The sequence below is a fragment of the Juglans regia genome, chromosome 6 (genome assembly GCF_001411555.2).
Source record: "Juglans regia cultivar Chandler chromosome 6, Walnut 2.0, whole genome shotgun sequence".
NCBI lineage: Eukaryota > Viridiplantae > Streptophyta > Magnoliopsida > Fagales > Juglandaceae > Juglans > Juglans regia.
In genome coordinates this window covers 467715-488149 of record NC_049906.1, presented here as the reverse complement: position 1 = coordinate 488149, position 20435 = coordinate 467715, and the positions used below count along the sequence as shown (strand labels likewise).

Sequence of the window (20435 nt, the reverse complement as noted above, 5' to 3'; positions counted from 1 at the left end):
TTTAATTCGTACAATAAGCTTTCCCTTACTGACATAGAAATTATAGAATGCATGCATATCTTTCTTCATGCACGTGGAAAACAACATTTCTGCATGCTAAAGAGTCACTGTGCAAACACTTATAGCTAGAAATTAGAGACCTATATATATATAATTGTGGTAATGATCATCAATATCATCATCTATTTTGTTTTCTTGAAAAAATTTATCCCTCTTTTAATATTATTGCTTAATTTGCCATGAAATTATAATTTGTATGAACAAAAGTACGTACGCACGGAATCTCTACTGTTTTCTATCTGTTCACATAAACATGATTATAATTATATATCCATGTCATGTTATATATATATATATATATATATATATATATATATATAGAATGCTCTGGTCTGCAAAGTCAAGCCTTTGAAATTCTTTTTTTTTTTTATGGAAGACTTCGATATTCTATGTAGGGGTCCGGGGAGATATGGTGGCACGATCTGATGCCATGATTTCGGGCTGCACCACGTGTTATTTTATGATCGATGATATCATTGCCTTAAATAAGTAGAAATTCGGAATGGATCCACATTATCATATAGAAAAAAACTTTAGACGGGTCAATTTATTCTTCTTCAAATAACAACTTTCCAATGAAAAAATGCCACGTAAGGGTTTTATTTTATCAACACTATAACAGTACCATAGACTAATATTACGGGGAACAAAATGAAATCTAAAATCCTTCTCCCCCTTTCTCCAAGCGATATCCCTCCCCACCCTCAGGCCAACCCCCCTGACCCTCCTCCCCCCCTCTTGCATCGGCGTCGAGCCCTCCCACCACCCTCTCTTAAGTCGAACCCCTCACCTGCGGACCCTCCCCCACAGGCGAACCCTTGCAGCGCTCCTCCGCCCATCTCTTGCAACCAAGCCCTCCCCTCGCTATTGGCGTTGTCCGATTCCTACCCTCACACCGGCTTTGACCCTCCACCTCTCTTGATGAAACCCACAACCTCAGTCGAGATGCGATTGAACTCTTCACCCTCTTAATCGACGACCGACCACTAGTCATGAAGGTCAATGGTGATGTTATTTCTGATGAATTGGATTTGTGATTATTTGATGCATGTTTGGGTCTGTGATCTGAGTTAGTTTGTGATTAGATTTGTGATTATCTTAAATGAGATGTTTGAAATGGGTCTGTGATTATGTTTGGGTATGGTGGCAATGGACACTGCTAAGAGGATGGTGGCGATGGATACTGCTGAGGCAAACACATTGTTGTAGACGACGGTGAGACTTGGTTGTCTTGGACGACGGTGAATGTGAATGTTGAGTGACAGACGATGAAGAAAGACAATGTAATTATCGGTTGCTTTGGTTTTATGTTCTTAAGTGTTGACTTTATGATGTGGCACCCTTTTATTGGGAGCTGTTAAACATCCAAAACCAACCGGACCTTTTGGAACTCTACCTTACAACCTCAAACATACATTTGGATCAACTCAAATGAACAAACAAAAACGAGAATTTCGAACACACCACACACGACCCAACTTGACTAGATATTGCAAAATCCAAAGCCCGGCCCAACATCCTAATATCAACGTGTCAGTTGTGGTCTCTACGCCTCATCAATCCAATCGAACCCTTTCCCTCCACAAAAAAATAAAGATAAAAAAAAAAAAATACCTGAAATAACTGTCGCTGTATGTCAGACTAGTGGTCTACATTCGATGCAGTTTCAATGTGAGATAATAGTCTCTCCGACTTCTTACCTCTTTCCCACAAACTCTAAGCCCCCGTCCGTCCGTTCATGGCCACTGTTGCAGCAGGCGTGGGTATAGGAGTGAGTAAGCTACCCCTTCATAGTTGTACAAAACCAACATCCCTATTTCTCGGTAAAAAACTTGGAGTCAAACCAAGTGCAAGAATCAACGTCTCAAACCGCAAACAGTTCCTTGTATCTGCGTCACAAGGAGAACTGATCATCGATGCCGTTCGTGACCTCTTTGTGGCCGTGGGAGTGGGTCTGCCCTGCACTGTCATGGAGTGCGGCGATATAATTTACAGAAGCACTCTTCCTAAGTCGAATGGCTTGACGGTTACGATCCCTGGTGCGATTTTGGCCCTGGGCGCTCTGTCTTACCTCTGGGCCACTCCTGGTGTCGCCCCTGGGTTCTTTGACATGTTTGTTCTTGCTTTTGTTGAGAGGTTTCTCAGACCCACTTACCGGAAGGTATCTGTCAATTTTAGCTCTAGCTGGTTTTGCGTCTTGGATCAGAATTCGGCTAATTGTATGATATGTGCTTAGTTACTTGGTTTTGGATTTGTGTGACAGGATGATTTTGTTCTGGGGAAGAAGTTGGGGGAGGGGGCCTTTGGAGTGGTTTATAGGGCTTCATTGGCTAAGAAGCCCTCATCCAAGGTATTATGTGTTTGATGTAATCCTCTGTCAAAACTTATGTTTTATCTTTTTTTAACTTTAGCCCTTATGTTTTTTCACTACACATATAAATTCAAGTCCAAAAGTAATTAAATTCTGCTGTTATTAATCACTTAGAGCGAATCATGATTGAGTGTGTAATCATGACCCCATCAGAAAGTTGTTTCAACTTCTTTGCTTAAGCAACAATAAGACGTTAATGTGTTTGACATTCTCTTATGAGGGGACACTTGAACTTGAAATTTCATGGAACTGAATGCAGAATGTATATTAAGGGCTTTTATTTGTCAATTTAAGGAAGACTTTTTTTCCCCTAAGCAGAAGGAAGGTGACTTGGTCTTGAAAAAAGCTACCGAATATGGTGCAGTGGAAATTTGGATGAATGAGCGTGTTCGAAGAGCTTGCGCAAATAGCTGTGCTGATTTTGTATACGGATTTCTTGAGGTGTTGCTCTATTATGACTACTACCACCACCATATGAATTAAGGGTACCATTATCTTAGAAAATAAAAGATACACCTTCAAAGCTCAATACTGCAGAAGCTGTTTTTGTTTAATCTTGTTATTCCTGTTGTCTTGAAATTGTTCCAGACTTCTTCAAAGAAAGGAGGTGAGTATTGGCTTATATGGCGGTTTGAAGGGGAGGCCACACTTTCAGATTTGATGCAAAGTAAAGAGTTCCCCTATAATGTTGGTACTTTCTCTCATCAGCCATTTCATATTTGTATATGATGCGTTTATATTACACCCACTGTGCTAAGTTCGAGAATTTACTCTCTCATCAGACAAAGCCAAATGCTGGGGTATTTATGTCACCTGTTAAAAGCTTTTATGCTGAACAGAAAATGTGAAAACGCTAGACCTTATTCTAGCTAGATGTAAACCCTTCAAGAGACTCCTTGAAGGCTTGAACCCATTAGGAAATTTTTATTGATAAGGCTTTAGTAAATTCCATTTTGCACGTGGAGACCGGTACATGGGAGACCAGTGTAAAGGCTCCACAAAACTTGGTTTCAAAGTGAAAATATTCCTGATTAGACCCTAACTTATATGCTTTGATTCAACTAGGAAAGCCTAAAAACAATGAAAGAAGTAATGTATAAAATATAAAAATCTGGAACTTACATATACATATCATAACTTAGCAAAAGATTAGAACTAACTGTCCCCCATCAGGAATATACTAGAAAATCAATTTAAGTCTGCAATCAGTGAGCAACAAACATTTACAATTCTTCTTTCGTTTCCATGGAATTACAACTTGATGGTTTGATGGTCCATATATATATATATATATATATATGTTCTTACATATCAATTCCTGAAAGTTTTTACTTAATGCGTCATGTGACCAAGATTAAGTAGTTTCTGAGTTTAATGCCTACAGAAATTCTTGTAGATTGTTTCTGTCAATTTTAGATTTCCAATTCCCGTGTTTGTGATGGTTACATAAAAATGTCAGGTAGAAACTATGATTCTTGGAGAGATCCAGGACATGCGTAAGGGTATAGAAAGGGAGAATAGAATCATACAAACAATCATGAGACAGCTCTTATTTGCATTGGATGGACTTCACTCGACTGGGATTGTGCATAGGGATATTAAGCCACAGAATGTTATTTTTTCTGAAGGTAACAGTTGCGTACATTATTTTGCAATTAGTCAACAAAAGGTTGGAAAGATTTCAGAGATAACATGTTCAATTTGGATGTTAACATTACAACTTTAATAGGTTCTCGTACATTCAAAATAATTGATCTAGGAGCTGCAGCTGATTTGCGAGTGGGCATTAATTATATTCCAAAGGAGTTTCTTCTAGATCCAAGGTATCTTTGTTTCTGTCAATAAGCTACACATGTTACTTGTTTTATCTACCATAAAGTTTTCTTGAACTTTACACTAGAAGTTGGTTGTTGATAGTGTGGTTGATTCTGTGAGTGGAATGCGTTAAGCTCAAGGACAGAATCATGCACATCATTTCACAAAGAAACTGGTATTGATTTGTAGCAATTTACATTTAATTGACATTTTCATAGGAGCTAAGAACTTCACAAGGTGAACACAACCTTATATTGACTCGAAATTCGTTGACTACTGGAATATTAGACAGACTTATTGTGTTCAATTATCTAAAATTGAGTTTGTTATCTTGTTCAACCAAAATGAAGGTGCCTATTAATCAAAAAGCAGTTTTATTTATTTGATATTTTTTCCCTATATTTTTTAGATTTGGGGTGGGAAGAGGGGGAGGGGGGGCGTACCATAAAAGGGGGTCATTTTTTGTTGTATATTGCACTTTGGAAACATTTTCAACAAGTATTCAAAGACATACAGGAAATAGGTAACATATTAAAATTGAAATTCCCTTATATTATCAGAGAGACATGAAGATGAACAGATTGACTCAGTTAATTTCTTTTTAAAACGTGATCAAAATATTCAAGCCCTATGGGAAACACAAATTTGTAACAGTGGCTTATTCTATACGAATGGATTTCCAAATCCCTGATAATATGGGGATAAAATATTTCCAACTCTGTTTGCCGGTGAGGGCCGGACCACTAGTATGAAAATTATTAGATGTTGGTAGAGTTGAGCAGCTTGAAAATGTGAAAAATATGGGTTACTTTTCTCATCTTTTATTGTTTATGAGGAAACAAATTTGGACGTTTGCTCTGCATATACTCGCTGTCAATTAGTTTCGGATAGTTTCGGATCTCCCTTCTTTCATTAGAGGAATTATTAGATTGGATAGGGGAGGTTTCCCTTATGTTCGGAGGCATAGGAAATGAAGTTTAGTTTTGGGTTGGTTGATAGTTTGATTGATTTTATTTATGATTGGTTCTTTTGTGTGTTGCGAGGGCACAAAGTCTTGATTGTTAACATGGTATTCCTCCATCATAAGTGAGGACTTTTAATAAAACTGGGAGGGGGTCATTCTTGGACATGTGGCCTCTTCTCTTTGTTAAAAAAAAAATTAGGTTGTGGCATGCTTGAAAAACTTAAAAACTCAGTCCAGAAATATTTGCTTTGGTGTCTTTTTATTTTACTTCTTATTTAAAGTTAGCGAAAAAGTTTTTTGGTTCTTTCATTTTCAGATATGCTGCGCCGGAGCAATACATCATGAGCACACAAACTCCATCTGCACCTTCAGCTCCAGTGGCAACTGCACTTTCCCCAGTCCTATGGCAGGGGCATACTAAATCTCAACGTCTCCAAAGTAATGTGTCATTTTGCTAGCTTTCTTTCTGAACTGTTTTTATTCGTTCTGATTATATGTCCTTGAACAGATGAATTTGCCTGATAGATTTGATATCTACAGTACTGGTCTGATGTTCCTCCAAATGGTGAGTAAACAATACTGCTGAGTATCCCTGGATTTGACTTGATACATGGTAGATTGCATGAGCTGTACCATCAGCTGGCCCAGTTTAGTGGCCCATGATGAATAATAAATGGTTTGTGAAAATGAGTAGCAGGGCCTTGCCCAATTGTGGCTTGTGACACTAGTGAATAACAGGCCATAGAGAGTGTTTTAAGGTTGCCTTCACCTTACACATCTAAAGGTAGCAGAATGCTTGTTCAATATTTTTCGAAGTTAGATATCCATAAATGGCATCTATCAACAGTAACAATGTGACTAATTTCATCTACAAATATCATCATGCAGAGATTTTTAGCTATGTCTGCTCTTTAACAGTTTTCATCTTGTAGGCATTCCCAGCATTACGCTCTGACAGTGGCCTCATACAATTCAATCGTCAGTTAAAGAGATGTGACTATGATTTGGTTGGATGGAGAAAAAGTGTAGAGCCTCGTGCTAACTCCGAACTGCGAAGGGGATTCGAGTTGTTGGATTTAGATGGTGGGATAGGATGGGAACTTGTGACTTCAATGGTCAGATACAAAGCACGACAAAGAACCAGTGCAAAAGCTGCTTTAGCTCATCCCTACTTTGATAGGGAAGGGCTATTGGCTTTGTCCTTCATGCAGAAGCTGAGATTGCAATTCTTTCGTACAACACAACAAGACTATGGTGAAGCTGCCAAGTGGGTAATCGGGCTCATGGCAAAATCAGGGACGAAGCAGGATGGTGGCTTCACAGAAGCTCAGCTTCAAGAGCTCAGAGTCTGTACTCAAATTATATTGCTAGTAGAATTTACACACATTATCATCCACAGTACATTCATTTTACAGAAAACTCAAAAAATATTACACCAGTCGACACTATTCAAGACATAATTAAGATATACGGTATAAGGCTAACATTATTCTATTATGCAGGAAATTAAGCCCAGGAAGAAGGCAAGTCCACAAAGGAATGCTCTTGCATCGGCTCTTCGGCTCCAGAGGAAGATTATTAGAACATTGAATGAGAGCATGGATGAGCTTAACCAACGTAGGAAGAGCCTGTGGTGGAGCAGATGGATCCCCAGGGAGGAATGAAGTCTGCAAATATATATAGTATTTTTTCCTTCTTTTGTACATCCGTACCGAATATCTTGTGGAATAGAGCAATATTTTACAATGAAAGAAATTAAATGGAATCTAATGAAAACATGTCTGGAATCTTTTGAACTCAAGTCTATTTGCCTGCTCCATGGATCATAATTCTGCTGAACGTCATTCAATGCAGTACTGAAATTGCGAAGAAGCATCAAGCATGCTTGTCTTTTACATTAGTCGAGAAAAAATTCACACGAAACTTGTGCCACCACCACATGCCTTGAGTTTCCAATGGCCGGCTTTGGAGAATAACTTAACTTTTCAAATTCACATTTGGAAACTTTATTTTTTCTCCCAAGAATTGAATCGTACTCTTTGCATTCAAAAACAGGAAAGTGTCCTTGATTATACATGTGAAGGAGAATAGAGGCTGTCTTCATCATTGAGAAGTGGCATTATTTTAATATTGACATTTGTCCTTTTTTTAACATTCTGATGAGCAAATTCCGACATTTCCCAACACGTTCAGTTGTGACTACTTTAACCTTGGAATGATCATGTCAATTTCATTTCATTTTTTTCCATACAACCTGCAACTAAAGATCAGGGAATCATAATTATTAATTGCCAGCACATGAGGACCGATCATAATGCATGTAAAAAATCGTTCAGAAGTTGATAACAATTAAAAATTTCTTAAAAAAAAAAAAGATGGTGCAACTTGGATGGAAAAATATCAGAGAGGCAATTGAGTTTCGATTCAGATACGAAAATCTTTTACAATCTCATAACCAGCAATGCCATTGCTGGCTATATAGTCATTTTTTTTCTTTCTTTTTGGATAAGTGCTAGTTATATAGTCAACGAGCAGAGACATCCATATATATATATATGTGTGTGTGTGGGTGTATAGGTGCTTGTGTGCTAATTAACAAATTGTTCGTGCAGTTATGAAGCTGTAATTAACTCATCATCCCATGTTGCGGTTTATACAAGAAGATTCCTGTTAAGCGAAGGTTAGCTGTTACTAATATATGTTCATTCGTACAGTGATGAAGCTGTAATTAATCTGCTCATAATCCTATGTATGACAGACGCGTTGCGGATTATATAAGATTCCTGGTCAGCAAAGGTTGTCAAAGAGGCAAAGCTAATACGTGAGGAGGAAGAGGAGGAAGTGGTGGAAGCAGCATGAATAAGCACAGCATGTGGGAAACGAAGTTCCTATGTAAACAAAAGCCAACAGCAAGCATGGTGGAGAAGTTAATAAACTAATTGATTCAAAGCTTCCTGATAACATAAAAATAACAATTTGTTTGCATTGAGTCTCTCACAGGCAATGGCATTGTAAACCACAAGACCTTCACGTGCAACTCTGACCTCCTTGTCCAGTACAACCAGACCATTTTTTTAAAGAATAAACAGTAAAATAACCCAGCATTAGACACTCCAAACTAAACCTGGGGACACGTTCATTAAAGGGGCATTTCTTAGATTAATTTTATCACCCTTTGTCTCTAATCTAGTTGAGTTCCCAAAGCTTTGGGTGTCTCGCACTCTATTACACATATATTATTGTCTGCATTCTGTAAAAACAATAAACAAAAAGGGTTTCCTACATATGCAGTAGCCAGGCATGCTTATGCCTCTTAACCAAAGAAAATTACACCAGTTTATGGAAATTTACTTGAGTGTGTGGTTCGATCATTTAGTCAACTTAATCATAAAGGACTCAAATTCTGACAGACTAAAGCATATCATGATCTAATAAACTCAGGGACTTGAAAGATGAAATCAGTCTTAGAAAGCAATATATCCTATAATTCAGAATCTACAAGACAACTAAGATCATGTGTATATATAATTAAGTTAACAAACACTACATATAGCATCTTAAAATCTTGTCTACTCTTTAAAAAAGGATGGAAGAGCAAACACTGGGGAGCGCCTAATTCTATTTGACAGCTTAAATCTGTTCAAAGAGAGCATAGAAAACATAACTTTTTTTTTTCCCAATCAGAACAAGGATTAATGGAAGTTTGTGTCCTGATCAGTGAAACGGGTGAAACACGAGACAAAGCAAGTGGGTGTTTGCTTGGATATTAGTTAAGTTGGATTTAACGATATATAGTAATAGATCTGCGAAACTAGCTTCTTGTTTTAAAAATTAATATTACTGGTTTGGTCAGATTTTACCATATTGTTAACCCCTAGACCCTGGAAAACAAGTCGGAGAGAAAGACACAAAAGTTAAGCATTGCTTGCCTGCAACTTCAGTGCAGCCCGATTTAAACGCAAGTATTCACACGTACAGGTATATTTACCACGCTTAATTCTGCTTGATATAACTTTAAGAGAGCTTCCCAATCTCACAAGAAAACATGAAAATGCAACTTCGGTAAAAAGCTACAAGTTCTACTCATAAATATCTAATAAATAATTGGATGAAGCTCAAAATTATTAATGAATAATTCAATCTTTTTCATTGGCATGATGTGTGTGCAGCCAAAATATCTAAATCTAACACTTGTTACTAAGACGTCAATCGCACCACAACCATAATTCTTATGTAAACACTACGAATATGCTATCATATCCGGAATATGGTTCCAAAACAATATTATCCCAAAACCACTTAAAATACATTTTGTAGTAGAAACCTTGTCAAAAGCCTACTTCTTTGACCTCATATTAGTTTTTAAAATTTTCTGGAAACGGTTAACATCATTCTTATGTTGGATTCAACTGAGCCACGCATACCCTACTGCCGTTTTAGGGGGATCCAACAAAAAAAAAGTAAAGATAATCAACAAAGAGAAGCACTGAAAAAGGATAAGGTTTTTTCTTTATCAAGAACAACAAAACATAATGCAGAAATTGAAGGCAGCTAATAGACTACAGAAATTCGGTGCCTTATTGAACCAAAATGGCCGACCCATTTTGCTGATGGGTAATGCCTCCTACACTAACTAGGATATGGAGTGTGACATAGCAAGGAGAGAGAGAGGGAGAGAGGGAGAGAAGGGGGGTCTTGTTGGGATTGTTTTGTATTTTCCTTGGTGTTGGGGTATGGATTCTCAAGTGGGGTTGGGGCCCATTTGGCATTGTCTAGTGGGTTTGGGGGCACCGCACGCCCTTTCATGCCCCATCGTTGGCTCTTTACTCGACCAACATGAGCCAAGACCACCTCTCCCACCCTATATAAGAACACCTTCCTGCAGTTTCAGACCAACACACAGCAAAGTTGTTGCTCACTCTCAAAACAAAAGGAAGAAAGAACTCCTCTGCGTTCAAAGAGAGACAGAAAAATCTAAGAGATGAAGATGAGCAGTGCGACCATTGGAGGGTCCAAGAGAAGGCTATCTACTAGAGGACTTGGAGGGGTCCTCAGAGAGCAGAGGGCTAAGCTATACATAATCAGGAGATGTGTAGTTATGCTCCTTTGTTGGCATGATTGAAGTCCCCAGTCGGAAGGGCCACAAAGCTGACGAATTTTCTTTCTTCTTCTTCTTCTTCTTCTTCTTCTTCTTTTTCCTTCTTTTCTTCTATGGTGGAGTGTAAATAGCAGCGGCGGATATTATGGGAAAGTTCAGCAAATTTTGTATCAGTTTGGCCTCAAGTGCTAGATGTACATCAGATAACATGAAAGAAGCTTAGATATTATATTTCAAGCAATATAGTTTGCGATGTTCTTTATTCTTTTCACCCTTCTTGTTCTGTGCTTTCCCCTATATTTAGTATGGCAGATTAACAATGCGTTCACAAGATCAATAGGAATATGGCCTCAAATTTCGTAGTTCTGCTCTTGAAGAGTTTTTATTTTTTCATTTCGACTGTGATTATGCCTAGACCATGCCACTTTTATGCAAGATTTGACCACTAAGAGTCTAAGACATCGTAGGATCCTTAATGCTGCCCTCAAAGATCAAAGCAAAGTTATTTTTCTTAATGACCATGGCCTTAAACTTGAAAGTTCTGCTCTTGAAATGCTTTTCTTCTTTTTATTGTTTCATTTAGACTGTGACTTTGCCTTGCCCACTGAGCCATCATGGGATCCCTAAAGCCAAAGCTCAAAGCAACCCTAAAGCCAAAGCAACTTAGGTTTGGATAATAAATCTCTCAATCTCCTCTCATCATTATAATTTTTATAAATTTTCACATAGAATATAATAAAAAATTTAACTTTTTCAAATCTCAAAATAACAATAATATTAAAAGAATATTTTAATAATATTTTATTTAACTTTCATCTAAAATTATTTCATCTCATTATATAAATTTTATTTTTGAAGTTCTTTTTTTTCTCTCTTTATCCCGCACTTCATAATTTGTTTGAATCTTCTGAGAATTGTTCAGATTCGCAAAAGGAGTTCAGTTAAAAGTATTACCAACTGAACTCACAATCATAGAATGATTTTATCAGTCATCAGGACTGACAGAAACAGAAAAACTAGCTTCCGTGTTAGTGAAGGTTTTGTTGGGGGGTACAATACTTACCTAATTGAAAGTTGTCCATGTCCTGTTCTTTATTTCTAGGGGTTGAGAACTCTACTATACTCCATGTGGGGATAAGGTATTTTCTGCCGGTATCTTGTTAAGAAGTTTTAACACTAAAAATGCAGGGCATTAATCTTTACTAATGCCAATCAGAATCTCCATTCTATCTTCAAAGCTAAGAAAAAAGCAAGTTAGAAGGAAAGATTTCTGTTCAAGGGTCACAACCATTTATGATTAGATAAGTGATGTAGGCCCATTAATCATTTGAAGTGAGGTCTAGGTTTGATAATTGTACAACTCAAACTGCTCAAATGTAAAATCAAACTGTTTGTTTGCCTTTCTCTGCTACTGTTTGAAAGACTAGTCCAAAAAACGCTTAGACAAAGGAAAAGTATTATAGTTAGAGCACTTTGACGTTGTATTCTAAGTATACTTAATGACAAAATTCCATCTAAAAGTGACCACTGACCATCCTATATACATATATATATATATATATAGCTCTTTCAACTTCTTTTTCATTTCTCCAAGCTACCAAGAAGAAGTTGCAAGAAACACAAACCTTGTCCAATTAGAGACAGACCGTTGGCCAATCACTATCATAAGCTTATCTTCGATCTTCTTGTCTTCAACCAGACAACATTAACTCATTTTCATATCAATAATTAACGCTAGCTAGCTAGGCACTGTGGTCCAGTTTTAAGGCGATTATTACTAAAAAAGAAGAAAGGAGTATGTATCTAAACACGCACCTTTGGTTGAGAGGGACAACTTATTAACGTTAGTGGTCAAAACTCAATTTGTGGGGCGGTAGAATTATTGCCTACCGGACCCACATTCACGTGCGCCACGTGTACGTTCGAGATGGGCCTACATGCAAAACTATTCCCCTTTGTTTGTTCCTGCGCTTTCGGCAATGCACAGATGAGAAATCATCCATGGGGAAGAGGCCGAGGGTGATGGAAACGGCACGTACTTCTGATTGTGGGTGAAAAAGTTGCAGCAGCTCTGCGAGTACAAAACTGAAACACAGAGGGTGCGATAGGTGGCTGCCAAAATTGTGGCAAACCTCTCTAACTGAGGGGTCCTTTCTCAGCTTGTCATCACACGTTTCATCATGGATTTTCTCTTCCAAAGGAGTAGTGTACAGAGATCTCAGATTGTTTGTATCAATTATTACACAGTACAAGTGATATTTTTATATTTTATTGATAAAACTGTCTAATAACTAGTCAATATCTTATCTTTAGCGTTTCCTTATTTTCAGATTAGAAATAGAAATGATGGGAAAGTGGAAAAGAGAAAAGGAGGCGAATGGTCAAAAAGGCAGCCTTATCATGCCCACGTGCGCTTCCTAATCCACAACCCCACCACATCGGTCAGATTCAATATCAGTCCAAACATGTGGCCCCCAACCTGACACATCCCTCTGCCCTCCAATAATGTACAGCATGAATGCTTCCCTCTCCTTCCCTAACCCCCATCCACCTCACTGTTGAATATTGATTGGGAAAACTCAACATAAAGTCGCTACTTTTTTTTCAAACACAACAACATGCATGGGCAACCATAAGAACTTCTTTCTTCACTTAAAATATTACTTTAGGCTTATCATTTCATTTCCCCTTTTTAACATAATTCTCATAGACCATGCTGTTGGTTTGGCTATATGGTTATTAGAATGTGGAAGGCCATTATTGAGGTTAATGTAGGTACAATTTGGATAATAAGATAAGATGAGACAGTTATAGATGAAAGTTGAATAAAATATTATTAGAATATTATTATTATTTTGAGATTTGAAAAAAGTTAAATTATTTATTATATTTTGTGTGAGAATTTAAAAAAATTATAATGATGAGATGAAATACTTTCACTATCCAAACGGAGCTTAATGTTATTTAAGTTTATTTTTTTAATTGCAGAATTGGTTTACACATCTCCTAATGAATGGGAGGATGATTTTATTAAGTATGTAATTATTTTAATAGATAGTATAAGATAGATAATGTTCTTGTAGGATTGGTGGTGTTCCAAACCCCCAACAACAGGACATGTGTTATAATATGTTGATAGAGAAAAGTGAAGAGTTCAGATAAGATAACTACAATCATTGGTATTATTGTTCTGAAACTTCAAACCAAAACATTAGTATGGTATCAGAATAAACTTTGAAAAATAAGAAGTCTAAGAATCATAATGTCATACAGCCTGTCAACCATGGTGGTAACTATTAACACCCTTCTTTTTGTTATCAAGGATTCCCCTAAATTGTGCAAAGAAATACCGGCTTAGTTTGGTGAATAATGCGAGTGTCATTCACCACAAGAGAGGAGAAGATATTTGCTGAATTCAGTGAATTATGATTAGATTCATTGTTTGTGCCTGAATTCAATCGCATTTTAGTTGGAGCCAAACTGGCCAGGGTGTTGAGGTTCTTTTGTCTGTTCTTTAGTTGCATCATGGCATCCTTAGAAAGACCATGGCCTTACTAATACTACTCGACGCTTTTAGAACATACCATGGCCCCGGCTATGGTGCAGTTGCCATGGAACAAAGAACTTCAACCAGAACTTTTATGGCTTATACAACTAAAAGGGTACCCTACAGTGCCTACACTTACCTAGCAAAGCAGCAAGGGCACTCTCCTGCAACATGCTGCCAGGCTGCCAAGAAGGCCCCGATTTGCTGGTTACCAAGGACGGGTCTTCATCTTGGTTCCCCACAGGCAATCATGCTGCCCGTGAACAATACACAAAGCACAGCACCCACAACCTCTGATAGACTGATAATCTGGCGAGCTATGGTGCCCTCTCAAGTCATTGTCAATACCAACTCGTGTGGCCTGCACTGCCTCCATAGATAGTACTGTTTCAAATATCCGAAATCCAAGCTGTGCTGCTCATTGACTCATGCATGCTAATGTTTACTTCACTGTCAGAGTCAACAAGCTTCAAGGTGGTCCACACAGACAAGAGAAATTTATCGAGCCCAAGAAAGAGGAAATAGTCAGCCGAACTTGGACAAACATGTCTGTCGAGCAAGCTGAGTCTAGGCCCGAAAATAGACATCTAACATTCTGGTGGGCTGCACCTAAGACCTAAAATCCTTTCCTAACTCCAACTCATCCCTCCCAAAACAAAATAGAGAAATGTTATATCACATTTTACTGTATATTACAGTCTCCACACATTTTATATAGTTTTTTTTTTTTTTTTCAACCCAGCACGTTAGGTGTACTGGCACTTCTTCACACAGTAAAGTGTGAAGAAGATTTTTTCAACAAAATAACATGACACAACCATCAATTCTCGTGCAAGTATAACTCACACTAAGAGTATTTTTATTGAATTGATTAAATTTATCTTTAAAATTTAATTAATATCACATTTTTTTATATTTACTTATTTTATTTAAATTCAATATCTATATTGAATTAGCCATTCACTCTCTATATAATAATAAAATATTATTAAATTAATAATTTTTTTATTTAATTTATTTGTATCACATTTTATAATTCTACTAATTTAATATTAATAATAATTATATTCTAATTAAATTAATATTAAAAAATCATATTTTCAAATGTCATTGAATGCTAATAAAAAAATTAAGATTAAACTTAATTGAAATGAAAAATTATTATTTTAATGTTTATTAAACCAATTATAGTTCTCTATATTTGACTAATTATTGTAACAGAAATTCAAATTATTTTAAAGATGGCCAATCCAATGTAGAGTCTTTTTAGTACAAATTATCTAAATTTTAGTTAATCTCCTTATTTGGCCAAGCCAATGAGGATGCTAACAATGGTCCCCGAGTAATCATACCATAATTTTGATCTGTCCTGAAACATTGGTAGGTTTGGCAAATGTGATGAGCCATAAAATTCTCATATCATCTAATCATTAAAACTTTTTCAAATTCACATAAAATATAATAAACAATTCAAAATTTTCAAATCTCAAAACAATAACAATATTAAAAAAATAATATTTTAAACTTTCATCTAAAACTAAAATTTTCATCTCACTATCCAAAACGGTAGTCTCGCACCCATAGATTCAAAACCCTAGAAAAAACTATATTTGGAAAACTACTATAATCAAACCTTGAAGCTAAATTTGAGAATAAAAGGAATCCAGATAAAACCACTGCTACTTTTATACCGTTTAAACAGAACAAGCATACCATGCATTGATCCTTTCTCAAACACAGGTGTAATTACAACGCGGGTTATGACAGTAAGTTCGGCTCCATGAATTACAACTCCATTTATCCAACCAAAAACCATACTTCGCCCATGAAAAAGATATACACTCCAACCTCTACAGCAAAGAATTATACTTCCATCAAAAATATGTTTAAGGTTGAGTGTTCACAAAAAGTGGCCACAAAATTACAGCAAGATCGAAAATGCCCAAAGCATATTCAGTCAATCACCCTGCTCCCACCCCAAGCTAGAAAACTTTCTTGCGATCCAAATTCCTACAAAACCATTTGAAAAAGGCATTGACATCAAATTATGAGTAATCAAACATCATAATTTGACTATTTCAACAGAAAGCAAACGAGAAGACAGTGGAGATAACATACAAGCTGGCTCAGTCGAAATTCTGGAGGTGTATCAAGTTCTATGTTAGCTGGATCGAGAGCAAGATTTTGGCACTCCTCTAGATCCTTCTTTAAATCCTCCGGTCCTAATTGAGCATAATCAGCTAGACGGGGCTTGCTCTTCCCTGCTCCATTCCAATTTCCATCCCTATTTGGAGACTGGCTCTGAAGTAGATCATCACAAAGAGACAGCCCTTCCACAAGTTGTTGAGAATCCAAAAGATTCTGTGACTCACTGTCCCACCATTTTGGATCTTCCTCAGCATAAACATCATTATTATCCACCACTTCACCGGCATGATTTTCCATCTTGTTTTGATCATCATAATCAGGCTTTTCATGTTCAGGTTGAACCTCATTTTCAATGCAAACAGTCTCAGCATGCTTCAATGAAATATTTTTCTTATAAGTAAATGCTTCAATGAGAAATTAAAGATGGGAAACCAAGTAAACATCAGTACCTTGTTTTACATAGGCATTTGTGTTAAAATGCAAAAAGGTACATATTTTCAACAACAAATTTATACTAGAAGTTTGGTTGTGATCAATCGGTGCATTATCTCAATTCTTCCAGAAAGAATCTTTTTTTAATTGCAGGTAAGGGGCCCAAAGTATAACTAAGATTGGTATCCACCGATTGAACACTAAAACAACTCTGAAGCAATTGCAGAAAACATGAAGCAGTATATTTTCATGAATCATAACAAAAAGCAAATGTAAGTTCCATGCTGCTAGGAGAGGGAGAGGGGGGGGGGGGGGGGGGGGGGTTGTTCTACCTGGGCATCAGGAACTGCACAAGTAACAGGAATATCCAGCCCAAGGTCATAATCTGAACAACGCCTTTCAGCACGAGGAGGGTCAGGAGTCGTGGACTTGGGTGTGACAGGATCCACTTTTCCCATCATCGGCTCAGTGCTTTCAGGGAAATCTTGGTCAGTTTTATCACCCTGCTTGACTTGCTGCTGTTGCTGATAAAATATTTTAGAGATAACATACTCCCCATCCTTTTCATCTTCACCTGTTCCCAAGTGATATTGATGCATCACCCAGTTAGTTTTCTCAGGTTTACCTCCTCTGACCATGCTCACGTACAGAACCATAATTTTCTTACACCCTCTTTGAACCCCATCCAAGATCACTGGTTTGGTCTTACCGGTCTTGTGCCAGCGGACATCACCAAAATCATCACCATGAATCTTTCTACGCTTTCGGGTTCCTGTATTGTAGGCCTTGATCGCTCTATGAAAAAAATGACATACACTTCCATCTTGCTTGACACCTAATACATTTAAAAAAATTATAGATAATTAAGTAGAAAACCAAGCAAAAATCAACCCACTGACCTGGTAAATTCTGAGGGTGGGTATAACAGATTCCATCATCTTCTTCAACAGTTGGGATAAACTCATCAATAAAAGGATGGGGCTTTACATCCCTGACTCCACCTTTTGCAAGTAAGTGCCAGATGATCTCTTGATCAGATGGATCAAACTTCACACCTCTAGGTAATCCAGGCCACTCTTGAACAACCTAAAAACAAACAGAATTCAAATTAAACAACAATCCTGCCTATATTGAAAAGTGTTGAAAATAATGCGACCCAAATGAAATTCAGGTTGGGACAATCAAGTTGTATTCACGATAATGCACAGTGACCAGTCAACAACAAGAAATTTCTCAGATGAAAGCAGCAGGAGAATGCCATGGGCACATAACAACTAAGCCAAACTTTTGGAAGCAATAAAGGAAAGACTATAATATCAGCACATACACAGGAAAAATCTTGCAACTTCTATCAACTTGCTATAATTGTCAGGTCAATGTTGGTCCAAGTTACTTAAGCTATGAGCATAACACTAGAAGGATGCACTTTATAGTCCACTGGCATACTATACTAGTCGTAGAGTTGCGTAATGTTTGGGGATCATTTAGTTATTAAAAAGAAAACTAATATATGTAGTAGCTTAATGAAGACAAAATTATGAGTGATCAATACAGGAACCGACCCTTACAACATTTCTAGAGAGAAGATGTGAGAGAAATGGCTGATTGACATGGATGAAAAATCATTAAATTCAAATGCATGTTTTGTTAGATAATGTAATAGCAAATTGGAAACATTTAGGACACATTAGAAATATTAAGAGAATGTCAGGAGAAGCACCAACCTCAAATCTACGAGAAATTACAAGCTAAGCAAATGTGAAACTAGTTCTCCACACCTACCTTGTGCATAGTTTGTAGATTGATAAACAGTACACACTTACCCTGTATGTAGTTATCTGCCCAATTTCTATAGTTTAATGTGCAAAAGGTAAATGTTAAAAACGAATCTGCAAATGCACTTCAACTTCATATGTTACATATCAGTCCTATAGTTTTATTTCTAGTCATTTTCTGAAGTGCTAACAAAACAGGCAAATACTACATAGTATTACTTCAATTGATTTGTAAACTTTCACCAACTAGACCTCAAAACTTTTATGGAACTTCGGGATCATCAAGCAATATTTCATTATCAATTATATTGCTGCATCCTAATCAGCCTGCATAATTAGATTGGAATTAGTTTCTAACATATGAGTAGGTGAATTGAGCAAAACAAGCTTGTGACACATGAAAAAAAAAAATGTCGAAAAAGAAACAATGTTAACAATCCCTGTAAACAGCAGTAGGCACAGCATTCAACTAAATTGTTATACTCTCAACAAAACTGTAAAATAACATTAAATAAATAGGATATCGCTTTCAGCCTGCATCAATATCGTATGACCCGTTCACATGAACTGCAATTACCAAGAACTAACTCCTAAAACTAACATCTTCTAGGAATTATCGATTAGAACTGATAATAACATTAAATCACAAGAAAAAAATAGAGATTATACATCACTGTTGTCAATTGTAAACTGGCAATTGGGACAAGCTCTTGCAGGGTTACTCTTCCATGCAATTCTTTCAGGATGACAAGTTCCAGATGCACTCTTGATTTTTGTGGCGATTCTATTACTGTCTATCAACCATGATGGTCTTCATACATAACACAAGTTAGTTAAATAAAATCATGACTTATTTCTAATCATAAAACTAGAAAATCTAAAAAATACTCAATGTGTCTTTGAATCCAGATCAATGTGAGATCAGCAATCCCTCAAGTCTATTTTGAAAGCACAATGAAGATAATAGTAGAGAAATAATTGATGGCAAAAGGGAAAGATCAAGAAGAAATAAAATCAATGAAAAAGAATGCCATTTTGTAACATTACCAGTTTCTGTCCACATGTTATCATCACTGTAACTATTTGCCAATCATTCAGAAACGCATATCAAAGTAGATCCAAAAAATGCCCCATAACAAAACACCTCAAGATCACATTAGCAAAACTTGAGGCCTTCACAAAGACGAAAACCAATATTTATCCACAATTAAAAGTATCGGTGTCTACAAGCAGTGGTAAATTTTTTATATCAATAGAAGAACAAACTATCCTTCTAAAAATAAGGGGCATAACACAAAAAATTGAAAGCACAAACTTTTTGATCAAAATGTGAACTCTGAACACAGGCGACATGACAGTAAGAAGTAAATAAAAATAAGAAAATAAACAAAAGTGCCATGCTAAGGTAATGAGAATGATCATGAAGAAAAGATAGGCAACAACAATAACGTATGTTACATGGAAATATCTAGGCACAAATGATTATAATTTTTTTTTTTCCCAACCTCCGAGTTTTTTTCTTTCTTCTTTTTTCTCTAGTCGGTAGCCCCTAAACTTACCCCCAAAAAGGACATCCGATAGTCAGCCAAATATATTCATATGGGAAGGTAAAAAAGAATGAGAAAATAGCATAGATGAAATCAAATACCCACATCTAAAAAATCGCACTTGTCCCTGGTGCCAAAGATAACATCATTCCTATCTGTAGCTACTACGAGCAAATTGATATTAGAAACAAAAACCACCGTCGAGAGAAAAAGTTTAAATGTCCTGAATACTACTGAATAGTGCCAAACATAACATCCCTGCAGGAATAACAAGTAAAACTAGGTAACTCCGACAAGAAAAGAAATAAAAGTATGAGATTCAACCTTTGGAGACTCAATGTCACTCTTGTTAAGATTTATTTATGCAGTTCAGAGTGCGAGAGAGAGAGTGAGTTAGAGAGAGAGAGAGAGAGAGATACCCAGCCATGGGAGGGGGGAGGGGAGTGGTGGTGGTGAATCGAGCAAGTAAAAGAGATTCAAGGACGATAGATTTCGGTCTTCTCCGCCTCCTGACGACGAAAACTCCAACTTCTTCCGTAAATATAAATAGAGAGACTCGCCTTCCATTTTCGTTACATACTTATATATATTTTCCCAAGTTTTCTACGAAAAAATCTGGATTTTGAAATTTGAATTGAAACCATTTTTATTAAAAAAAAAAAAGTAACAGTGCAGAAG

At 36.7% G+C, this 20435-nt stretch overlaps 3 protein-coding genes across 3 annotated transcripts; 2 read left to right on the top strand and 1 right to left on the bottom strand.

Annotated features, from left to right (window-relative positions):
* Window positions 1-1722: 1722 nt before the first annotated feature.
* On the top strand, window positions 1723-7016 carry LOC108993277 (serine/threonine-protein kinase STN7, chloroplastic). Its single transcript, XM_018968136.2, has 10 exons — window positions 1723-2221; window positions 2324-2410; window positions 2750-2872; window positions 3020-3118; window positions 3891-4059; window positions 4161-4254; window positions 5527-5620; window positions 5719-5775; window positions 6143-6556; window positions 6713-7016. The coding sequence occupies exons 1-10, from the start codon at window positions 1799-1801 to the stop codon at window positions 6872-6874; spliced, it is 1722 nt and encodes a 573-aa protein (XP_018823681.1). The 5' UTR covers window positions 1723-1798; the 3' UTR covers window positions 6875-7016.
* Window positions 7017-10041: 3025 nt separating this feature from the next.
* On the top strand, window positions 10042-10579 carry LOC108993278. The gene has a single exon (XM_018968137.2). It carries the CDS (start codon window positions 10192-10194, stop codon window positions 10330-10332), a length of 141 nt encoding a protein of 46 aa, XP_018823682.1. The 5' UTR covers window positions 10042-10191; the 3' UTR covers window positions 10333-10579.
* Window positions 10580-15517: 4938 nt separating this feature from the next.
* On the bottom strand, window positions 15518-20435 carry LOC108993283 (SUPPRESSOR OF GAMMA RESPONSE 1). The gene is made up of 6 exons (XM_018968143.2): window positions 20177-20435; window positions 18880-19021; window positions 17335-17521; window positions 16768-17270; window positions 15974-16375; window positions 15518-15865 (listed from the first exon to the last, which is right to left on the bottom strand). The coding sequence occupies exons 1-6, from the start codon at window positions 20182-20184 to the stop codon at window positions 15809-15811; spliced, it is 1299 nt and encodes a 432-aa protein (XP_018823688.1). The 5' UTR covers window positions 20185-20435; the 3' UTR covers window positions 15518-15808.